This window comes from Sorex araneus, chromosome 5 (assembly GCF_027595985.1).
Source record: "Sorex araneus isolate mSorAra2 chromosome 5, mSorAra2.pri, whole genome shotgun sequence".
In the NCBI taxonomy this organism is placed as follows: domain Eukaryota; kingdom Metazoa; phylum Chordata; class Mammalia; order Eulipotyphla; family Soricidae; genus Sorex; species Sorex araneus.
Window position 1 is genome coordinate 128,354,339 of NC_073306.1, and position 23,771 is coordinate 128,378,109.

Below are 23,771 nucleotides of genomic sequence, written 5' to 3' on the forward strand. Positions count from 1 at the left end.
ATCCCTGGCCCCCAGCGGTGCCCACGGCGGTGGGGGCAGGGAGGGGGGCAGCAGCCTCCTGTCGCAGAGGGGGCTGGTTATGAACCTGCCGTGGTGAACTGTTGGGCTTTGGGCAAGTAACTGCCCGTCTGGGCTGCAGCTTCCCCGTCAGGGAGACAGGTGTACAAGGAGCCCCTGGCACACGCGGGCCAAGCCCCCTTTGCATCATCCCCACACCCAGCCGGGCATAGGCAATGCAGCCCCAGGGAAGACCCCCAGGAAAGGACCCGACACAGGGCAGGTTGCCCCTGGCTGAGAAGAATCATCACGTTTCCTAGGTGCTGGGTCGGCACCAGGGCGCCAACCGGAGTCTGCGCCCCAGTCAGGGCCAAGGGTGACGAAGCCCGGGAAGGGCCTGCCCCTCTCGTGTGGAAGGCCCTGGGCTTGATCCCCAGGCCACTAAAATGGTTTTTTCCAAAAAAAGAGCCACATCGCCTAGGTGACCTCAACCCATTGGCGACGAGCCCCCAGGGACGTGGGAATCTGGGGTTTCCTGGGAAACGGCAATTTCCACAGCAAGCAACAACTTGGAGGCTTCGGGGGTTTTCTGATGCTGTTTCCTGTTGGCAGAAACCAGGGCCTCACGCGCACGCTTGACCTCTGAGCCCGTCCCCAAGGGCACGGCTCCCTGTGTGTTTTCAAACACCAAGGCAGGTGCAACGCCAGCCATGGGCCTCGCTGGGCCCCTTTCCTGGCTTCTGCCAACTCTGCCCCGGAGATGGCGGTATCCCCTGGCGCGCTGGAGATGCAGAACCCTACCCAGGACCCATGATCTCTTCTTCTTCCTCCTTCCTCCTTCTCCTCCTCCTTCCTCCTCCTTCTCCTCCTCCTTCCTCCTCCTTCTCCTCCTCCTTCCTCCTCCTCCTCCTCCTCCTAACCCTACCCAGGACCCATGATCTCTTCTTCCTCCTCCTCCTCCTCCTCCTCCTAACCCTACCCAGGACCCATGATCTCTTCTTCTTCCTCCTTCCTCCTCTTCCTCCTTCCTCCTCCTCCTCCTCCTCCTAACCCTACCCAGGACCCATGATCTCTTCTTCTTCCTCCTTCCTCCTCTTCCTCCTTCCTCCTCCTCCTCCTCCTAACCCTACCCAGGACCCATGATCTCTTCTTCTTCTTCCTCCTCCCTCCTCCTCCTCCTTTCTCCTCCTTCCTTCCTCCTCCTCCTCCTAACCCTACCCAGGACCCATGATCTCTTCTTCTTCCTCCTCCTCCTTTCTCCTCCTTCCTTCCTCCTCCTCCTCTGCTGTGGGTTTCCCCAAAAGAGAAGAAGCGAAAAAAAAAAAAAGAGCATAACAGAGGCAGTGATCTAGAAAGTACCGTTTATTATCTTTTTATCAAAAATCAGTAACAGACAAGAGTGTGAGGTGGCTACTACAGAAAAGGCGCTCACTGCCGACACAGCCGGAGTTAAGGTCGCAGGCAGAGGACCCAGCCTGCTGGGCCCCCGGGGGGAGGCGGTGAAGGGTGATCCCGCACCCCCACCCAGCCAGTGGGAAGGAGGCGTGTTGGGCCTCTCCCCTCTGGAGAGGGAGGTGACAGATAACAGGCTCAGTGCTGGGACCTGATGGGCCGCCCCCTGGCCCGTGTTCCCCATCCCCACCCTCCACCTTTGCCCTAGAAGACTAAGGTCACCCAGCCAGGCTGGGGGTGGGACTTAACAAACCAGTTTAGTTCCAAACAGTGCAGGCCACTAGATGGCAAAGGTCACTGGCCCTCGCAGGCACTGGGCAGGCAGGGGTTAGTGAGCAGAGAAATGCATCGCTTTAAGGGATGCCCTTTTAATGGGTCTGGAGAGTCACAAGCCTAGTGGTTATGTGTTGGATGGCGTGGCTCAGCCACTTCCTCCCGAAACCTGGAGAAAGCCATCGGGGGTGGGGGGGGGGTGCTTCACTGGGCTCAAAGCCAAGTGAAGAAGGCAGCTGGGACTTCCCCAGGGGCTCACGGCCCCGCGGGGACCAGACACCAAGAACAGGGCAAGACAAAAAGGTCGGCGTCCACTCAACCATGCAAAATTTCACTCGCTCAACACTCCAGCCACCTTCCAGCTGGGGATATACCACACTATTTCTCGAAGAAAAAAAAATAATATATATATATATATATATATTGATCTATTTGCCTAGAACCAAGGAAGAATAATAATAATATATTAAAATAGACATGGATATCCCACTAGCTCACCATCCTCTACATGACATTTGGGGAATCTGCTAGAAAACTATGTTTCAGCCAAAGCTATTTTTCAGAGGAAGCAGCTTCTGGAAGGACCAAGGTCAAGGGCAGGAGAACGTGAAGTGTAAAAAAAAACAAATAAACCAAAAAAAAAAAAAAAGAGGGGGGAAGGAATGAAAAGAAATAAAAAGAAAAAAGAGGGAATGAGAGACCCTGTCTGCAGCTATAAATAGTTTTTTTAAAAAAATTAATAAAAATCATCTCTCCGGCTCTCTTCTCATTTCTCAAGAAACAAAACCAGAAAACACCATTAAATACAAATAGAGCAAGTTCCATGGAAGGGGGCAAGAGACCGGGGTGGGCTGGTGCTCTCCCCCTGAGAAGAATTGATTCCATTACAAAAAATACCCCGCTAAAAAGAGATTTACAGAGAGGCCATGAATTCATTCTAGCATGAACTTGCAGCTCTCTCCCCACCGCCTTTCTGCCTGCCCCACTGGCCACCCCCACCCCCATAAAAAAAGGTTGATCTGGAAAGATCCAGAAGGCCCCAGAAGGCCTCAGAGACTCTCCCTGTTTGCAGACACCTGTTCAGTCACAGATGATCACTTCCTTTCCCGCCTGTTTCTAGAGGGTCTGAGAAAGGTCAGGGGATGGAGGGTGGGGTGGGTCCCCCTCCCCTCCAGCGGCAGGCACACAACAGCCCAAGGAAGGGGGTCCTGGGTGAGGCTGGTTCCCACTGAGCCTGCTGTCTTGGCTGGAAGGTTAAGAAATGCTCCCTCAGCTCCAGCGAGGCCCAGGTTCCCCCCATTTTTCTGCCAGGAAAATCGAGGCCCAGAGAAGGAAGACAGAGGCAGGCAAGACAGAAGTTCTCTCTTCTGACCGAGGCACCAGGGCCGGGGCTGGAGGTGCCCACAGGTCAGTCCTGGGCTGCCCTCTCCCACCCCCATTCCACCCTGCAAAATCCTCTACTTCCCTCCCCCCGGAAGTCCGAGCTGCTGGTCCTGGAAGCTTCAGGCGTAGAACTCGTGGGTGGGGGCTTTCTTGTAGATGGGCTTCTTGCCCAGGTCGTAGCTGCCTTCGTCCTTCTTCTTCATGCGGTAGACCAGCAGCAGCACCAGGAACACGGCGAAGAGCGTGCCCACCACACCACCCACGATAAGAGCTGCGGGGGGAAGGGCCGGGTGTGAGGGCGGCTGCGGGTGTGAGGGCACTCCCGAGGTCACACTCACACCCCCATGCACGAGAAAGGGGCCTGGTGGTCACGTGCCTGCAAAGGCCAGGCCACGTGCCCACCCGCCTTTGTCTGCCACCAGAGCTGGGCTCTCTGCAAACCCCAGGCGGCGTCGCAGCTAAGCCCCACCATGCCAAGTGCTCAGGCCTGCCTGGAATAGAAAGCATCTCCCGTGACGCTTCCCAGAGCTCCGGGTCCTGGGGTCGCTCCTGCAGACCCTCGACCAAAGGGCCTGACAGCACGAGGCTCCGGGGGCCCAGTGGTGCTGGGAATCGCCTTCTCCCTGGCCTCGGCTTTAAGCCCAGTGAAGCCCCCAGCTGGCTTTCTCCAGCTCCGAAAGGACGTGGTTGAGCCACACCCTCCAATACATAACCACCAGGGCCGTGCTGGGTAGCGCGCAGAGGGCCACGTGGTACTGGAGATCCAACTCGGGTCCCTGCCCACGCATGGTCTCTAACCACTGAGCCATCTCACTGGCCCCCATGCCGGCACCTCGAGACAGGTGCATACACAGCAGGTGAGCACAGGCTAAACAGAGCCACACCTGGGGGGACAGGCCACATGTTCTGCTCCTACTAAATACAGTACACCCTATGGTTTTAAGGCAACCATGCACTGGGTTGGCCAGGAATCCACAGTCCATAGAACAGGTAAGTATGCAAGAGTACGATTACTCTTGTAGTTAAAAGAAAAGGGGAGGGACGTGAGGCCCAAAAGCAGGCTCCTCGGCAGCCGTGACAAGCTGTAGCTAAGATCAAGTCTCAACTAGGCCTTAGTTTCTCTTTCCCCGGAGCAGAACTTGCAGTTTCTGGTAGACTCCCAGTTGAGTAACTTGCCAAGATAAGGAATGGAGCAGTTGGGTCTGGCAGGTCATCAGGGGTCACTGCACCCTCCTTAGAAACGGTTGCTAACCAGGGGCTGGAGCAATAGCACAGCGGGTGGGACGTTTGCTTTGCACGAGGCAGACCCGGGTTCGATTCCCAGCATCCCATGTGGTCCCCTGAGCACCGCCAGTAGTGATTCTTGAGTGCAGAGCCAGGAGTGACTCCTGTGCATCGCCAGGTGTGACCCAAAAAAAGCAAAAAAAAAAAAAAAAGAAAAGAAACTGTTGCTAACCGTTGCCTAATTGCTGACCACCACTGTAACAGGGCTGATGCTAAAAATAGATGAGTCTATAAATTGCTTCTTAACTCTGAACCCTACATAAACTGCTTGTGACTTGGAGTCGGGGTCCTTGTCAAGACTCCACTGTGTTGGGGGGCTGGAGCGATAGCACAGCAGGTAGGGCGTTTGCCTTGCATGCTGCTGAACCGGGTTCGATTCCCAGCATCCCATATGGTCCCCTGAGCACCGCCAGGGGTAGTTCCTGAGTGTAGAGCCAGGAGTAACCCTTATTCATTGCTGGGTGTGACCCAAAAAGCAAAAAAAAAAAAAAAAAAGACTCCACTCACTGTGTTGGATGAGACTTGGACCCTTAGCTCGGGCTAGTAATAAAGTTCCTTTGCTTTTGCATTATCCTGTGTGGACTGGGTCTCTCCGCAACTGGGGATCTGAAACTTGGGCACAACGCTACAGAGCTCCGAGGACAAGCCCTGCTCTCTCTGGCCCTCTCTCGAGACACACTGAAAGGCTGTATGGTCCTTAGCGAGCTCCTTTCTCTCTCTCCTTGCAGAATGAAAAGAACAGCATCGTTCTGCTCTGCTCGGCCCAAGGACTGAGTAAATGCATCCCCTTAGACCCGCTGAGAGCGGGAGCTCCACACTCATTAATGGAAGCCTTTGTCACTGCAGTCTGCATTCGAGGCACCCTGAGTCGGGCCTGGCATAAGAGTGCTTCATAAACGCCCCCGCACAGGGCGGTCTGGGGCAGACACTGCTCCAGAGACAGCTGCTGGCGCCGGAAGCTTTCAGCTTTTCTTGGAGAGCAGTGGAACCCTTCACTGGTAAAAGCTAGTCGTGCAACTCTGTGGTTGGAGAAAGATGGTGGGAAGGCTAAGCCTAAAGACTCGGGGGTCCCAATCAATGGCTGAATAAATAGCGGTACTCCTATGTTAAAAAAAAAATCAAAAATTAAAGGGGCTGGAGCGAGAGCACAGCGGGGAGGGCGTTTGCCTTGCATGCGGCCAACCCGGGTTCGATTCCCAGCATCCTATAGGGTCCCCTGAGCACCGCCAGGGGTAATTCCTGAGTGCAGGGCCAGGAGTGACCCCTGTGCATTGCTGGGTGTGACCCCAAAAGCAAAAATAAATAAATAAATAAAATAAAGGCTCAGGGGTCTCTAAGGGCCCTCTAAATCCCACACCACCTGGAAACCAAAGAAGCACCAAGTCTCCTGACTCGGAGTCAGGAAGCTCTGGGTCTGGGCTCAGGAGGACCCCAAGTCGCTGGACTGGACCCCACGTTTCGTGCAGGTGAGGCCAGCCCTTCACCCACAGGGGTGCAGGGGGGACACCTGAGCTTTCTCCTTGCACCTGTAGGAGCTGTTGGCCCTGCTGCACCCTGCAGACAGAACTGACCCTGGCTGTGCCCAGGGTCCCCCCCCAACCCCCTCCCCACCCGCCCCGGGCTGGCTGCTGGACAGAGATCCTGGACGAGCCACAGCCTGACATTCCTGCCGGCGGGGACTCAGCCCGACAAGGCCCCGCTCTGGAGCCCACCCACAGCCCACAGCTGCCAGGGCATGGGACAGAGGACCAGGCATCACCCCGGCAGCGGAGTCTGGCTCCACAGAGCCACCAGAAAGCCCCCAGGGGGACAGGACTGTCCCACGACAGCTGCCGTCTCACCCTGTGTGACTCTCAGCTCAGCGCCCCTTCGGCCACAGGTCGGTTCCCCGCGTGGCTGTCCTGGAGAGTCAAGGGGAGGTGGCAGGAGCAGCCAGAACAGCCCTGCCCGGTCACAGCTACCACATCACGTGGCGCAGCGCCATATCCACGGGCAGGAGGAAACTGAGGCTCAGCTAACGCTGGAAACTTCTTAGCCACGGTCATGCGGGCATGGGAGTTGGGGCAGGGGAAGCTGCCAACCCCCGGGAGCCTTTGGGTCTGGCAAAACTCTCACAAATAACTCCTGGGGCCAAAACGGGCTGGAAATGGGTTTTGAGAAGAACCAAAGGGCCGGGCCGTGCAGGGGGCCTAGTTCTACCCTGGCACTATGAATCCCCCCAGAGCCTGGGAGCAGCCCACCCCCACCCCAGCACCACCAGGTGTGACCCCAACGCAGGAAAACAGAAGAGAAGGACTGCCCTGACCCTGGTACACACACACACACACACACACACACACACACACACACACATACACACACACATATACACACACTCATTCATGCACACAAACACACTCATACATACACTCACATACACACACTCATACATTCATATAAACACACTCACATACACATTCATACACACTCATACACACATTCACATACACATTCATACACACTCATACACACACTCACATACACATACTTATACACTCATACATACACACAGTGACTTATACACACACTCATTCATACATACACACTCACATACACACACTGACTCATAGCACACACACTCATATTTATACACACATTCACACACTCACTCACACAGTCACATACACACATTCATACACACAAATATACACTCACACACTCATACGTACAGACTCACACACATTCATTACATACACGCAGACTCATGTAGACACACACTAACTCACAAGACACACTCACACATTCATACATACTCACATACACACTCATTCAACACATACACAAACACACTGACTCACACACATATTCATACCCCCTCACTCATATACACAAACACAACTGACTCATATACACATACTCACACATTCATTACATGCACCATACGCACAAACACACTCATACACACTCACTCATACATCCACATCCATACACACACTCACACATTCATACACATCACTCACACATACATACACACATGCACACATATACACATTCACACATATGCACACATACTTTCACATACACACACTCATACACAAGCACACTCACTCATACGCACGCTCACACATTCATACATACACATAAGCACACTCAAACACTTGTACACACACTTGCTCACTCACATACACACACATGTGGCCCTGCTCCCAGGGGGGCCAGCCCTTCACTGCCCAGGAGCCCCAGAGAAGCTTACTGGGCTCCCCAGTAGCCTCCAAACTCCTTTGGCCTACAGCCCCCCTTTTCAGAAAGAAAACAAACAACAACAACAACCCAAACCACCAAGCTTCCCGGCCCCCAGGAACCTACCTTCTTTGGGCCCACGCACAGGAAGTGCCCCCCATGGCCCCTGAGGGTACCCCTGCCCCCGTACCCCTGCTTGCTTTGGGGAAACAGTCTAGGCGGCTCCTGTCCGCAGCGTGCCCCTCCCCAGCCCTGCCCCACTCCAGACCGCGTCCTACCTGCCAGGACCTCTGTCCTCTCAAAGATGCTGCTGCCCTGGACCATGGACACCCTGTTGCTCAGGTCGTCGTTGTTGTCGAAGGGGGCCATCCTCTTGGGGACGACCTCGTTCTCCTTCAGCAGGTCATGCTCGGTGGGGGCCCGGCTCCCGGGGTCCGTCCTCTCGGGAATGTGGTTATCCAGCGGGATCTGGGTGGGCGTGAGGGAGAAGAGCCGGGCCTCAGCGGGGAAGGGGCATCCTCCAGGCTGAGCCCCGAGGGCCCCACAGCCACCCACAGCCGCTCCACAACCAGCCCGTCAAGTCCTCCCACCCAGCGATCTGTCCCAGACAGGACGGAGGCCCACGGCCAGGGTCCAGGAAAGCGGACGGGCCCTTCACAGCCGAGTTTCCTTCTAATTTTTAACTTTGGGGGGGCCATACCCAACAGTGCTCAGGGACTGATGACCTCGGTCTCCCGGTCTCTTGTGCTATGCTCAGGGCTCACTCCTGATGGGCTTGGTTGTGGGGGAGCGTCACTGGGGGGGAGGGCCGGGGATCGAACCTGGGTGTGCGAAGCAAGCATCCTACCGGCTGTAACTACCATTCTGGCCCCTGGACCAAGTTTCCTAAACTGCTGGGTTATAGCCACATTGGGGGGAGGGAGTGGGGGGGAAGGTGTCACAAAAAAATTTATCAAGGGTAAAGGTTTTTGAGTGACCCAAGACTAATGACCCAAAACTCATTCTAAATCAATGGAGTCAAGAATCAGGGTGTTGGGGCTGGAGCAATAGCACAGTGGGTAGGGCATTTGCCCTGCACGTGACCGATCCGGGTTCGATTCCCAGCATCCCATATGGTCCCCCGAGCACCACCAGGAGTAATTCCTGAGTGCAGAGCCAGGAGTAACCCCTGTGCATCACCAGGTGTGACTTAAAAAGCAACCCCCCCCCCAAAAAAAAAAGAATCAGGGTGTTTCTGCATGGCTGGCCCCAGCTGTGCTTCTCAGGTGAGCGGAGAGAGGAAGTGGAGTTAAGAGACTCGGCTCTGAAGCAAGCACTCAGAAAGGGGAGTCTCCATCAATATGGGCCATCAGATGAACATGAAAGGAACCTGCGTTCCAGGGTGATCCCACCCCAGGCAGAGCCAGGAGCAGCCTGAGAAACCAACAAACCGAAAAATATAAGAGGAAGCATTTCACCAGGTGGGGAAAGACAATCATTTGACAAGAACAACACAGTCTCTTGGATTATCTCGAGATAGAGAGAGAGCAGCGGGCAGAGCTTGCGTTGCCCTGCATGAGGTTCTGTCCCTGGCACCTCGACAGGCGTGATCCCTGAGCACAGAGCCCGGAGGACGCCTTGAGCACTCACTGCCAGGTGTGGCTCCCACACAGAAACAAAATGAAACCAGAGAAGCAGTCTCTGCAACTGTGTATCGTTTGGCGATTGTGCTGGGAAATGCTCCTCTGTGCAGAGCGTGGCGTGCACCTGCACGTGGAGGAGACACATCTTTTGTTGGCCCCGGCTCAGGGGAGAGGCCAGAGCTCAGCGCTACTCACCAAGGGCTGGAGTATTTCCGGGACGTACTGGGGGTCCTCTGAGTCATCTGTGAGATCAGAAAGGCTGAGTGAAAGCCCGATCGTGGCGGCGTCCCAGGCCCTCTCTAGCCAAGCCTGGAGTGAATGCCAGTTCAAAGCCAGCCCGCAAACGCTCCCCGGGCACAAGTGCCCGTCCCCAGCCCCGCCTCCATCACCTCCTCTCTGAAGGGGGCCTCCCAGCACCCGCCTCCTGGCTCTTCAGAGAGAGGAACGTGAAGCTGGGAGCTGCAAAACCCTCGCTCTGAATGGGGCATGGCCCCAGGGGTGATGGGCAATACCCAGGATAAAGCAGAATATCAGTCAGCCCCACCCCCATCCGAGTCTGCTGTTAGGAGCACCCCGGAGGATTCTTTCTGAGACCGGCCGTCAGATTATAACATTCCATTAGAATGGGGCGCGGACGGGCTGAGATCTCGGGAGGTGCCCACCAAGGCGACTCAGCCCCACCCCCTAACACCAGAGCTGCGCCCCATCGTACAGATGAGGAAACCGAGGCTCAGCGCTCCAGCGGCAGCTGTCAGAACTCGGACAGGATAGATGACTCCCGGGGTCCAATTGAAACAGTTCCTCCCTGGGTACTCGGGACGGATATGTCGGGGGGGGGGCTCCTGTTGGGCCAGCCAGGTGCGGGCGAGCCCCAGAAGGCCCCTTCACCTACTCCCACCCCTGGGAAACAGGGGTTGGTTCTTGCTCTCCCACCCACGCCTCTGCCCACGCAGGGCCCCAGGCTGGTGCTTCCCTCATTCCTCCCCACCCCCGGGGGCCCTGCGCCAAAGGTGGGCAGGTTCAGGCGGGTGCTGGGAAAGCAGTGCTACAAACAAACTCGAGCAGCAAACAACGGGGGATGAAAGGGATCTGGTTACTTTGCCTTCGCGAGAGGAGGAAAATCCCCACAAAAACCCAGGGCTCCAGCCAAGATGGCCCTCCTCCGAGAGGCCGCATTCCTTCCCGCCACCCTCCCCGTACCCAGATCTCCGGAGCCAGACAGTTCAAAGTCGTCCGATCCCTGCCCGGGCAGCCCCACGTCCTCATCATCCGGGAGATCTCCAGAAAAGTACTGTTCTTCTAGGTCTTTCGGGTTGATGACCTCGGTCTCTCGGATCTAGGATGAGAAACGGACACACATCCATCCATCAGCGGTCCCCCGGAGTCCCCAAAGAGCAAAGGGAGCATGCAGGAAGGTGCTGGAAGGGACGGGACTTGGGGCTGACATTCTGGCTCCCCCATCCTCCCGAGATCGCTCTCCATCCCCTTCTGGGCTCATTAATCATAAAGGTGTAGGCTGGAGAGAAAGTACCGGAAGCAAGGCATCTGCCTGGCATGTGGCCGGGTCAACCGTGACCCTGGTTCAAACTCCTGAACACCATCTGGAGTCCTCCTCCCTGAGCCCAGAGCTAGAACAGGCCCCGAGCACTGCTGGCTATCATGTGTACCTCCCCCGGACCAAAAAAACGGAAAAATAAAGTTAAAACAATAAAGGTGAGAAGCCAGAGAGGTGGCTCAGTGGGCAGAGCGCTGACTGGGCACGCTGGAGAACTGGGTTCAGTCCCCGGCATCACCTGGTTCCCCAAACACTGCTGGGAGGGGCCCTTGCACACGGAGCAAGTAGTAGCCCAAAATACAAAAAAAAAATAAATAAAAAATAAATAAAAAATGAAAACCAAGGTGGTGATAACCCGAATATCAGTGATTCGAAGTGCCTGGGACCAAGGCCAGCTCTCGGTAACGAGACGAGCCTCTAATTCCACTTCCCACCCAGGATGCTGGGCATGAAAGACACAAAGTCCTTTTCCTGGGGTGTCCCCAGTGGCGGGACAAAGAGTGGGGGCCTGCCTCGGGGACCGTGGGCGCAAGCAGCTGATTCACCATGGCTGGCGGGGCGCGGCCTGGGCTCGGGGCTAGCCCAGCTGGGACACCTTTCCCAGCTGAGTCAGACTGGGCTGGGCCAGGCAGGCTTGGCGCGCCCACACCTCAGGACAGCCCCGGGCCAGTGACTCAAGAGTCCAGAAGCTCGGCCCCGTGTTCCGCCTTGGGACCTCTCTGCGATGCTTCCCGCTGCCGGCACCCCATGAGGCACCCCCACTAGCTCACAGCTGAATCCTGGGTTATTGTTGTTGTTTGGGTTTTGGGGACACATTCAGCGGTGCTCAGAGGCGACTCCTGGCTCAGTGCTTGTGAGTCACTCCCAGTAGGACCTGGGGCGCCATCCGGCTCTGGGGGTAAATCCTGGCCTCCCGCATGCACTCCAGCCCTGTCAACCAGGCTCTTCCAGGTCCCCAACTATGGGGCTTTTTTTAAAAAAAAAAATGTATTCAAGGTCCAAGGAGGCCAGAGAGCATCCTCTCGGTCTTGCCGCGAGTACACGGTTCCTCTCCTACCTTCCCCTGAGCTCAGCCAAGTAGAAAACTAGGGCCCTTCCAGAAGAGCAGGAGAGGCGGCCTCTGCACACCAACCCGTCTGCCTGTCTGTCTGTCTGCACCCAGGACAGCAGCACTGGGTGAAGCTCAGTATCTGACACTCCTGCTACGCCATAAGTATCAGGCCTTGATGACAATCACGCCTTGATGACAACCACTCGCCCCCTTCCAGGAAGACTAAGTCATCTTCACCCCCCAACTGGCAGGAGGTGTGTGTGGGGGGGGGGCGCTGCTCAGAATAATGGAGGCTCAGGAGGCCGTTTCTTAGAATCGGAGTCCCGGATCAGGGCGGGGATGGTGCAGTCACAGCGGACAGGGGCCAGGCCCCCAGTACCAGGCTGTCCCTTCACCCTGAGACGTGTGTGTGCGGGGGAGGGTCAGAGACGGAAGCGTGACCCGCCCCTCCAGCCCTCCCTCCCCTTCCTCTCCCAACATCCACGCCCGCTTCGCCCGTCCCCACTCCCCCTTGACTTCCGGGGAGAGGCGGGTGGAGCCCGGCTCTCATGCCCAGTCCAGTCCACCCCCAGAGGACAGAGGGCAGGTTCCTGGAAGGGAGCAGGGTCAGCAGCGGGATGGAGGAGAAGAAGGCGGCTGCGGGGGCCGTGGGGGTGGGAGCCAGAAGGGGTTAAGGCCCGGTGAGGAATGACTTCATGCCTGGGGAATCGGGAGCTACTGCTGGGGCTGGAATTCCAGCCCCCGCACTCGGCCCGTGCCTGTGGCTTTGCTCTGGCAGCTGCGCAGGAAGGCTGGTGGTTGCGCAAACCCCGGTACCTAGGGAGGGTCCCCTCCCTCTGCTTCACCCACCCCATCGGGCGCTAGTTCCCCGGTGGGGGCCTGAGGGTGCAGGGATCGCAAACAGCAGGACCCGCCCAGGGTTTCCTAGGAAGCACTTTAAAAGCCAGGGGCCGCCTGCCGGGCCCTCTGTGCTGTACTGCGGTCGGGCTTTATCTCTCTGCATTGATTTGGGGGGCCAGGGCTGACACCAGGGGGCTCCCACATGGAAATCACGTGCTCCGTCCCTGAGCTATCGCCTGGTGTGAAAGGCGTCTTTTTTTTTTTTTGCGACTTTTAAAATTTTTTCTCCCCTTTGCCTTGCACGCGGCCGAACCGGGTTCGAATCCCAGCATTCCATATGGTCCCTTGAGCATCTCCTGAGTGTAGAACCAGGAGTAACCCCTGTGCATTGCTGGGTGTGACCCAAAAAGCAAAAAAAAAAAAAAAAAAAAAAACCTCAAGTCATGGGACTAGAGTGATAATATAGTGGGAAGGGTGTTTGCCTTTGCACGTGGCCCACCCGGGTTCGATTCCCGGCATATCCCTGAGTGCAGAGTCAGGAGTAACCCCTGATCGCCGGGTGTGACCCAAAAGGAAAAAAAAAAAAGTCAAGTCACTTGCACAAGGTCACACAGGCCAAGTGGCCACACTGGCCCGGGCCCTGGTGGGTCTCCTGAGCTTTCAGTCCCCTGGACAGAAACTCGTGCTATCTCCTAGGCTGGGCGAGGGTGCAGGGTGGGACCCTGCAACAGGGAGGTGGGACCCAGCCCTAGAGGGAGGACTGCACCCTCGGCCACTTGCTGGGCTGGTCTGGAGACCAGACAGACCCTGGGAGTCGGAATTCTAAGTCCCCCAGATATGGGTTGGGGTCCCCTACTGAGTGGTTGCAGGCGGGAGACCCTCCCCACCCTTCTTATCCCTAGGAGCCAGGATTGTTGTTTACGCATGACAGGGTGACTTCCTTTCAGTGGGTGAAAGTGCTCAGGGGTGTTTCAAAACAGCCCACGGGATTAGCACTGATTGGCCAAGAGTGAGTGACAGCCTCCTCTCAGGGGCTCCATGGGTCTTCACCAGGACCCAAGCCACAGCCCACCGGTCTCTGGTCCCCCAGCCACCCCTCACCCCTCTTTGTCACCCCAGTTCCCCAGAGACCAGGGGCAGGCTCGGAGTCTGGCGCACTCTCTCTCCATCTCTCCGGGGCTCTGAAAACTGGTGGTCAAGGCTGCCTGCAAATCGCCTGGTGCTGGGGCAGAGGGGCTGGGAGCGGGCGTGGGGAGGGGGGCCGGGGGGGCGGAAGGTGGGCAGAACTCAGCTCCAAAGCCCCCTCAGCCCAGCCCCAAGTGGGAGGGGGGCCCTCAGCCAAGACCCAGCTCTGGGGGAGACTGTGGGAAATTCAAGCCTTTGTGGGGAGGGGGGCCACTGAGGGGCCCACAGCCCGCCCTCCCCACACCGCTTCCACACAAGGCTCTTTCAGTTCTGCCGGCTTTGAAAATCCAGGTCACCTAGAAGCCAGGCCCAGCCCTGACCAAAAGCAGGACCCACCCAGCTCCTGGCGCAGGCTGTGGTCTGTTCTCCCCGGCTCACCCCGGCCCTGCGTGGGAAACGTGTGCCCACATGTGTGCCCGAGCTCCGGCATCCGCCCTGGGCACGCAGGAGGCCGCAATCTTTGTCCTTCTCGGAGCTGAGCACGCAAATCACTGGGTGAACCAGCGGTGATGTGGGGGGGAGGGGTTGTTCGGTTAATGGAGGAGGGATCTGGGTTTGGAATCTGGGGGCTTAGACTCACCCCCACTAAACGAAGGTCTAGAGCCCAGAAACAGGAAGAACAGGACTCTACCTACCGAGGCCGCTAGCGTGAGCACTGTGTAGCCTTAGACCTCAGGCTCCAAGGTCTACCCAGGGGTCTGGCTTTTACACCCCCCTTTCACCTGACCCAGGAGAGTCTCATCTGGTCCACAGGGGTCAGGGTCCCTCAGGCTAGAAAAAGGACCCCAGGACACTTGCCTAATGTGGCCCACTGGGTTTGATCAGGCACATCCCCTGAGCCCGCCAGGAGTGAGCACAGAGCCAGGAGTAAACCCTAAGCACCTCTGGGTGTGGTCCCCAAACCAAAACAGGTCACCGACTTCTCCCAAAGTTCTACAGCTTCAGCCACCCAGGAAAAGCTCGAGGCTGGGATGGCGTGTGCCCGAACTACGTGCCGGGCACCAAGTAGGCTTCTCTACGTGCACCTGCCCTGTTGGCATGCCCCCGCCCCCCTGCCCCCACCCCACCCCCCAACCCGGCAGGGCGCTCCTGCCATCAGGGGCACCTTGATTCGCTTGAGTCATTCGCCCCAAGTCACACAGCTAGAAAGTCACCCAGCCAGAATTCCAACCCAGAGTTTTCTCTAGACCATGCCTGAGTCCCAGCCGACTCACACGCCCCCAACACCCCCCTGTCACCTGGCCCAGCTCTCCGGCACGCCCCCTCCCCAGGGAGTAAACAGAGGTGAAAGTGATATTGCTCAAACAAAAGAAGAGAAACTTGGCTGGGCCCCTGGGAGAAGGTTCTGGGTCAGGGCTTGGCTAACTGTGAACCTGGCAGTGGCCCTTCCCCCACCTGGCTCCTATGGGGTGGGGGGAAGGTGGGGTGAGGAGGGGGGGCACACCTGACCCTTCTTTCACAAGGCAAGACCAGAAGGGCCGCCGTGCAGACCAAATTTCAAATTCCGTGGCGAGGGGCCTTGAGGAGTCCCCTGGGTTCGACTTCTGAGCCCACCCGAGTGATCCGCACAGGAACCCTCAGTTCTGTCAGCGTCCCCCATCCCACCCCTTGCTGCAGAGGGACCCAAGCCCAAAGCCCCCGAGCTCGGGCAGAAAGGACGCGGCTCTGCAAGCAGGTCAGATGTAAAGCAGAGGGAGTGAGTTCCAAGCCTGCTGTAGCCGGGCCCAGCACCACTCAGCCAGGGCAGGGAATGGGGAAGTTTCCCGTCCAGACCCCGGTTTCCTCTTGGTAACCGGGGTGCGGAGCGGCAGGAGGGAGGAGGCTGAAGCAGAAGCTTTGGGGTCCACAGCAGGTGTGGGGCGCATACACACAGGAGGTGCTTGGGGCCCGGGGGATGTGTCCTGCTGATGGCTAGGAAGAAGGTGGTCCGGGATGGGACTTAGCGCACTTAGCGAATGGAACGCGCTAAGTTCCCTCCATCAGGCAAAGAGCTCAGGAAGAGGAGGCCCAGGGGCGGGTAGAGCAAGCGAGGAGCCTGTCCTCCAAGTAAGGCCAAGCAAAGACGGAGGGTGTTTCCCCCAAAGGAGCCAACAGCCCCGAGCAGAGACCACAGAACTTCGACTGCACCCCCCTCCACCTACAAACACCCCCCCTATCCCAGGTATCTTCTCCTCCGGCACCAGAAGGGTTAAGGCAGGGCTGGGGGTGGGGGTGGGGTGGGGGTTCAAATGTCACATCTGCCCAGGCTCTGCCCATTCCAAGGTCAGGTTACTCCGAATACAATCGCCAAAGAGAGAAGCCAGCCCTGGCACTGCCAACAGCCAGACATTGACCAACCCCTCCTGAGCCTCATTCCCACCACGAGGATCCGATGGAGGGGGGTGGGGGGTGTTCCTCAGGCTTCTGGACACCCCCCTCCCCAGGAGGGAGGGCAGACATGGTGCAGCAGCCCCCTTTACTAGCTCCCTGGATGATGATGGGGGGGAGTCCCTCTCTGGGCCTCAGTTTCCCCACCTGTAAAGGGCAGATCTCCCGGAGACAAGCCTCCCTCTGTCTCCAGCTCGGTAAGCGCTCTGGAGTCTGCTCCGATTACGGGGCAGAGACCGCGGGGAGGGGGCTGGCTCCCGCAGGGCCCCGAGACAGAGGTGCATTGAAGCTGGCCTTGTAATCTAGGCAGCGGATCCGAAGTCCCGGCTGGATCTGCGGGTGGGACACAAACAAATGTCCCGTGTTCTCCAGCACAGCGGCGGGGCTGGGAAGATTCGATCGGGCTGAGTGCTGGCTTCCTGCCCCATCCAGCCTCCCCGACGGCCACCGAGCCTCAACAGGGTCACTCTGTCCCACAGACCTGTCCCTGCTGGGCTTCCCTAGGGTCCAGTGGGTGGGGTTCGTGGCGGTGGGGGAGGGGTGGTCCTAGCTCCCTCACTCCCAGTGCCGGGGATAGTCGTGGGTCCCCCCCTGCAGGCTGGCCCAACCCTGTCACTGTTTCCACATGTACCAGCCTCTCCCTGCCTCCCCTTTCCATTACCCAGGTGTCACCTGACTCGGAGCCTCATTCTGTGCCAGAGAAAACTGGGGCAGCTGGGTTCCAGGGTGTGCAGGGGGACGGCGACCTGCAGGAACCAAAACTCTCGGGAGAACTGAGCATCACAGACACCACCCCCACGTAGCTCAGGGGCAAGGCGTATGCCATGCATATCCTAGGGCCCCAGGTTCAACCCCCAAACAACACATTCTCATAATCAGGATAAATACACGCTGATCTCTGGGGCAACCCTGCAGCCCTCTGAAAAAGCAAAACCATTTGCCACCCCCCAGAACCGCCACCATGGGTCTGCATGGCCAGCACGCACCCGGCTGGCACCTCCCCGGAGGAAGGCACCTGCCAACGGGCCAACAAGGGCCCTCCTCGAGCTGCTGATAATGGGCGCAGCTGCAGCCAGCACTTTACAAGTTTGCCAAACACGGATTCTGACCCTCGAGGGACACAGGTGTTTCAGAGGACTCTGGAGCTTCTCTCCGAGGGCCAAGTGACTGATTAACTGTGCGTCCCCGGCCACACGGGACCAAGGATGGGTCTATCCGGTCAGGAGACAGAGCGAGGGGCCTGGTGAGCAGGGGGGCGCCTCGCCCAAAGGTCACCAGCAAGTTAATAACAAACCAGCCCTGGGCATCAGGTTTCTGGTGTTCTGAGGGTTCAAGTGGGAGCCTGAGGGTTAACACTGATCTTCCAAGGCTGAGAAGCACAGGCCAGAGGCCTGGGTTTAATCCCCTGGATGTGGGGGGCAGGCAGGAGGGGGTTGGTTTTCTCCTCCCTCTCTTGTGACCCCTGCAAAGAGACTGGACTTGGAACGCTGGCCTTGCAGCCTTTGTAACCTGCTGCCCCCTTTGTAACCTTCTGGGGGGGTGTGGGGGGGTGTGAGACCAAGGGGCTTCCTAAAGATCCCACGTGGGCGCAGGAGGGGCGGGGCTGCCGGGAACTGGTTCTTGTTTAAATATAAACCCATCCGATAATTAGCCAACAGCCCACTTCTAAGACAAACAAAATAGGAGATTTGGGCTCCAGGGCCCACCCCTGGCCCCGCCCCTCCTACCTCGCTGCGTTCCTAGGGCCCTGAGGGAGAAACCTTCCCCCACCCAGGACCACCTGGCAGCAAGAAGGCCTGGGGGGGCCCGGAAGGCAAGTGTCCCTAAGGTCGGCAGGATGGGACAAGAGCCGGAACCGGAACCGGGGGGGGGGGGCTGGTTTATTATCCCCTGAGCCGCACGGCCATCCCCTCTGGTGAGCTTACAGACGGGAAGCCCAGACTCAGGGGCAAAGCCTGGAGAAGAGGGGATACCATCGACCTCCCCGCAAGCCCACTCGGTCACACTCTCCAGCCAGTCCCTCGGAGCCGGGAGGGGAGTGCTGCAAAGTCCAGGGTCCTGGGCCCACCCACGCCGAGCCTGGACACCCCAGCTTCACTCAGGGCCTCGGGGGCTGCTTCAGGAGAAAACCCCCAAGAACAGCACCAACGGCTCTGTCGAGAGGCCAGTTCTGAGAACAGGCCAGGCGCGGAGGTCACCTGGGGGCCCGGGGCCAGGACTTCTGCTGTCCCCTCGAGGCCCTGGACACTTGGAGGCTGCAGGCCCACTCTGCACCGCCCCCCCAGTTCCCTGACTCCGATCTCTGATTAGCCCAGAGGTTGAGAGGTGACTCAGCAGGCTGGGCTGACTCACAGGCCCCGGCCCCCCAATGTGAAGCAGCCACAGGGGGGATCGTGGCCCTCCATCCAGGAGGCCCAGGGCAGCGGGGAGCCAGTGCCTCCGGAGAGGGAAAAGAACGGGCCCGGGCCACAGGCCAAGGCCTGCTCTCAACTGCTCAGGGTGGCTGGCTGGGCACTGCCAGTCCTCAGAAAGGCCCGGTTTCCAGGAGCTGAATGTCTCCGTCCCACCCCCAGCTTCTGGAGAAGGCCCTAGAGCCCCCTCCCCCTGCCTCCCGCGGGCTCTTAGGACAGAAAGGGCCTTTAGAGGGTGGTGATGCTGATGGAGCTGGGGCCACGAGGGGGGGTGGGGGCTGTCCTCTCGTCTGGGGACCCTCAACTCCGATCCCTTGAGTTCTCACACCAATCTGCCCATCTCGGTACTCAGCAAACCACTTTCCTTCTGAGAAATGTGAGTGTTCTGTGAAACTGGAGCGCACACCCACCGTGCCTGTCCGACTCCCCAGGGAACAGCCTCCTGCACCCACTGACAGAGAGCTCCGTGTTCACACCGATTTCTTGATCTGTCCACTCTCACGCCTTGAGCACTCATTAGGGAGCAACTATTTCGTAAAGAAAAACACACAGAGGCTTCCTGCCCTGGGCATCTTCGGGGGGCAGTGGGTACGGGGAACTAGCTGGAGTGGGTGCACTTTCTTACCCTCCATTTCTTCGAGGGAGAGCAGGCCTTGATGGTTTCCTTAATCATTAACAAGTATGGGAGGTAGACAGGGATCTCAAGGTCGCGGTTAGTTTTACAGATGGAGGGTGTCAGCCCAGAGGGGTGAGGAGGGGCCCAGCCCCACTGAGCCTCCCAGGATGAAGCCCAAGTATGCTCTGGGCTTTGAAGCATTCCCAAGAGCTCTCCCAGGTCTCACAAGGGTGCTAGACACCCCCATCCCTCCCTCCCCCCCCCCCGGGCTTCCGCTTCCCCCCTACACTTTCTGTGCAATTAAGTGGAGAAATCTTCAGAAGACCAAAAATATCATTCAGCTCAAGTAGTCAGTGGTGGGGAACACTTCGCCAGAATTGACCGGGCCTGGTGCCAAGTCGGTGGGCTATGCCCTAGGCAGTGACTTTGCCAAAAAGGGTTGTTGGTGGTGTTGCTGTGTGTGTGTGTTGGGGGGCTGGGGGGGGGTGTTCAGGTCTTAAAACAAGGCTTATTTAATTGGCCAAGGTAGGGAGTGGCAGGAAGGCAGGGGAATGCTCTCCAGCTGGGCAGGAAGAACTGGTTTAGGCTGGAAAGCTCCGAGAAAGCCTGTAGAGGAAGGTTGGCCCCTCATCTGGGCTCCCTTCCCAAAGCCTGTGGCACCCAGGGGATGGGGTGCCACCCAAGGAGAGCCAGGTTTACACTTCAAACGTGGAGAGGAGCCCACCCAGCCCCACTGGGCTGCCCTCAGCCTGCGGAGTGACCTCTCAGCTCCCCTCACCAGCGGGCTCAAGGTATATGCCCCATGCTGGTCCCCGAATAGGGATGTCATGAGCAGAACGGTCAGCAGAATACACTGGGTAAATCCACCTGCGCTCCAAGGCGTGGAGTTCCCTCTCTGCTCAAGAAAAGGGCGGCAGCCTGGCTCACGGCTCCAGCCTGGCTGAGTCTGACTTTCTGCAGTCACAGCCTTGGGTGTAAAAAGGGGGGTGCAAGAGGCAAAGAGGGAAACCTGGGTCCTAGTGAGGGGCAGAAAGAAAGGCTGTGCCATTCGCCAGCAGGGAGGAAACTGAAGCAGGAGAGAGATGACGGCCTCGCAGGAAGCAGCTGTTCAAGGGGCCCCTTTCTCTCTGGTTGACCAGTCACCACCTGCAGGGCTGACAAGTCTTCCCACATCCCCAGCCCAAACCACTGCTGGCCCCCAAAACCCCAGGCACAGCTGTTTGCTCTCGCCCCGAAGCACCTGTGGGCTCTGAGTCTGGCACGTGTTGGCCACGAATGCCCACACCCCCCCCTGAAGCCAGTGTACGGTCCCACACCATCCGGGCCAACCCCATCCAACATGGCGCTACTCTGGCTGTGCCCCCTTGACACATCCTGAGGGCTGCCTTTGCATCGGTAGGTATGGGCTCAAGGCCTGACTCAGTTGCCCCCCTTTTGGGGATGCCCACCCTGAGTTGGGGAGAACCATTGCTTTATGCTTCTGGGCCCCGGTTTACTTCCATCTCAAAATTCCTTGAGGCTGGAGAGCACAAATCTCATCAGATTCCGAACTAGTTAGTCGTCCTGGGTTTTTTGTTTTCTGGTTGTTGTTGTTTCTGTCTACAGCCAGTGGTGTTACGGCGACAGCTTGAGAAAACATGCAGTTCCAGGGATCAAAACTGGGTCAGGTGCATGCAAGTCAAGAGCCATAACCTCTATTAAATTTCTCTGCCCCCCTCCCAACTCTGCCCCAGACTACTCGTGAGTTATCCAAAGATAGACCACACAGAGCTGGAGTGACAGTACAACTGAGTAGGGCGCTTGCCTTGCAGGTGGCAGGCCTGGGTTTGACCCCCAGCACCCCATATGGTCCCCAAAGCACCACCAGGAGTGATCCCTGAATGCAGAGCCAAGACTAACCCATGCATACTGCTGGAGGTGGCCCAAAAACAAACAAGCAAACAAAGTGTAACTGCAAAGATGGAGCACGGGAGAACTGCATCATCAGACTGCAGGTTAAGATAAGTGCCAGAACCCAGAGTCCCAGGCACCAGAATTTTGAGTCTGACTCAGCCCCCTTTCTAAGCTGTGTGGCCTGAGGCAAATGAGTTAACCTCTCAGGTCTTGGGCTAGTTTCAGAAAGGTCAAGAGCCAGGGTGCAGTGGGAACTGAGCTGGAGAGAGAGCCAGTAAAAAGAGCTGCAGGAAAATGCTCACAAGTGCTCCAGCCCGCGGTGCTTTCATTCCTCAGTACCCGCCTGCTGGGGGAAGCCCAGAGATACAGGAATCTCATACAGGAAGGAGCTGACACTCGGGATTAAACAGCAGGGACTCACTCCTGGCAGCCCAGATCGGCAGCTTAATGAAGGGGGACCCCCAAGCCGGGGCTCTTCCTCCCTGTGTGATTCCGAGCCCGCATGAGCCCAGATGAGGCCAGCTCCACGCTTGCCGGCCGCTTGGAAGGGTCGAGGTGTGTGTGTGTGGAGGGGGGGGGGGGTCACATGAAGGGCCCTGGGCACATGCAACTCGGTCAACTGACCCTGCCTGGCGAGATGTTAAGGCGGCTGGAGTTCCAGCGACGCCTTCTCTCTCCCCCAGGCCCCTCTCCCCAACTCCAGGGGGGGCGTTCGGATGTCCGCCTGGGCCATAGGACAGAGCGAAACCTCTGGCATGTCGCCGAGAGGGACTTCGCACGGACGCGCTGCGTCTTCACCATCCCTCCCGCCTTTCAGGACGGCGCGTCCCAACTTGGTTAGGGGCCCCACCGCGCGCGGAGACCCTCCTCCCGCCCCCGCCACGCCTCCAAGCCCTTTGTACCCATGCGGGGTTCCCCCCCCCCGACCCCCCACCATCGCTCGAGTCTCCCCAGGGGCGGGGCCCGAAGCGGCCAGAACCGAGGTCAGAACTCAGTGACCCAGACCCCGCGCGGGGCCCTTCCCCGCTTCCCTGCCGGCTTCACCCAACGCCCACCCCCCCGTCGCCGGGTCCCCTGTCCAGAGCGCACGCAGAGGGCGCGCCGCGCGCCTCGGGGCCCCTGACGCCGAGGATCACGAGGGAAGAAGGGGCGAGGGGTGCGGGGAGAAGAGTTTCCAAACACGTCCCAGCCCCCCTGAGCCCCACGGCGGGGGGCCGAGGACGGTGGCGGGGCTGTGCGGAGGTAGAGGGGAAGCGCAACAGGCTGGAGGCGCACGGGGCGACCCCCTCGGCCGGCCGCGCGCGCCTTCTCGGGGACCCCGGAATTTCCAAAGTTTGCCCCGGGGCTGGGTGACTAGCGGGGGGCGGCGCGGTCCACCCCCCACCCCCCGCGGGCACTACCCGCGTCCCCGCTCCCTTGTCCCCCCTCCCCTGCCAATCGCAGGCGCCCGGGAACAAAGGAGGCAGCGGTCGGGGGACCCCACACACACACACGACCCCCAGCGATCTCTGAGCACCTACCGACTCGCCGGCGGCAGCGGGGAAGCCCACGAGGAGCAGCAGCGGCAGCAGCGCGAACAGGCGGGCGCGGAGCATGGTGCGGTCGGCGAGGGGCGCGCGGCGGCCGAGGGTGGCCCGGCCAGCGCGCGCCGCCTCTTATAGCGCCGGCCGCCCGCCCCGCCCTGCGCCCCGCCCTCCGCACCCCGCCCGGAATTCCCCCGCCAAAGCGGGGCCCGCGGGGCTGGAAAGCCCGGAGGGAGCAGCCCAGCGCGGCCCGGGGCCGGCCGCAAGCACCCCGTCCACCCCGACCCCGCGGCCCCCAGCTCCCGGGCGTGTGGCGCGCGCCAGCGGCTGGGGGCGGGGGGTGCCAGCGCACCCCAGTTCGGGGAAACTGAGGCGCACACACTGCAGTTTTCCATCACCACTTTCGGCCTGGTCCCTTTGGAGGGGACAGAGGCGTTCAGGGGTCAAGTTTTGCAATGAACTTCTCAAAGACTTCGGGCTGCAGGGGTGCGGGCGGGGGCTGGGGGCGGGGGCCTCTGGTTGGCGTCCCGAAGACTCAGACGCTGGGCCTTGCTCAAAGGCAGCCTCGGTGCGGTCAGCTCCTTGGGTTTCCCACGGAAGACGGTGGCGCCTGACATTTAAGGATTTCATATGGTTTTCACGTGTCTCCAAGTTTTTTGGTTTTTTTTTCCGTGTCCAACCCCAACCGTTTGAAAAAAGTAGGAGTCCTTCTTAGCCGCGGACTGAATCAAAAGCAAAGATTTAGGCTCCTCCTCCTCCTCCTCCTCCTCCTCCTCCTCCTCCTCCTCCTCCTCCTCCTCCTCCTCCTCCTCTTCCTCCTCCTCCTCCTCCTCCTCCTCCTCCTCCTCCTCCTCCTGTTTTCCAGTTTGTAAACTCTCTAAAAGTTGCATCTGGGGAAAACTGGGCTGCCACTTTATCTCCGTGCTCAGAGATGCTTTTCGCTGTTGGAAAAGGAAGGTTGTGGGTCTGTCTTTCCTTTGTCCCTGCCAGGTGGGCAGAGAAAATAAAATTTCTGGGGTCCCTCAAGAACAGATACTAATAGAATGGGCAAAAAACGCGGGAGTGTAAGCATTCAAGTGCTTAGGACCAAGATTCTGCAT

General features: G+C 58.6%; 1 protein-coding gene across 1 annotated transcript; it reads right to left on the reverse strand.

The window, feature by feature from the left end:
• Window positions 1-1,344: 1,344 nt before the first annotated feature.
• SDC4 (syndecan 4) lies at window positions 1,345-22,808 on the reverse strand. The gene is made up of 5 exons (XM_004621829.2): window positions 22,669-22,808; window positions 10,431-10,566; window positions 9,426-9,472; window positions 7,887-8,076; window positions 1,345-3,376 (listed from the first exon to the last, which is right to left on the reverse strand). The coding sequence occupies exons 1-5, from the start codon at window positions 22,741-22,743 to the stop codon at window positions 3,225-3,227; spliced, it is 600 nt and encodes a 199-aa protein (XP_004621886.1). The 5' UTR covers window positions 22,744-22,808; the 3' UTR covers window positions 1,345-3,224.
• Window positions 22,809-23,771: the final 963 nt, after the last annotated feature.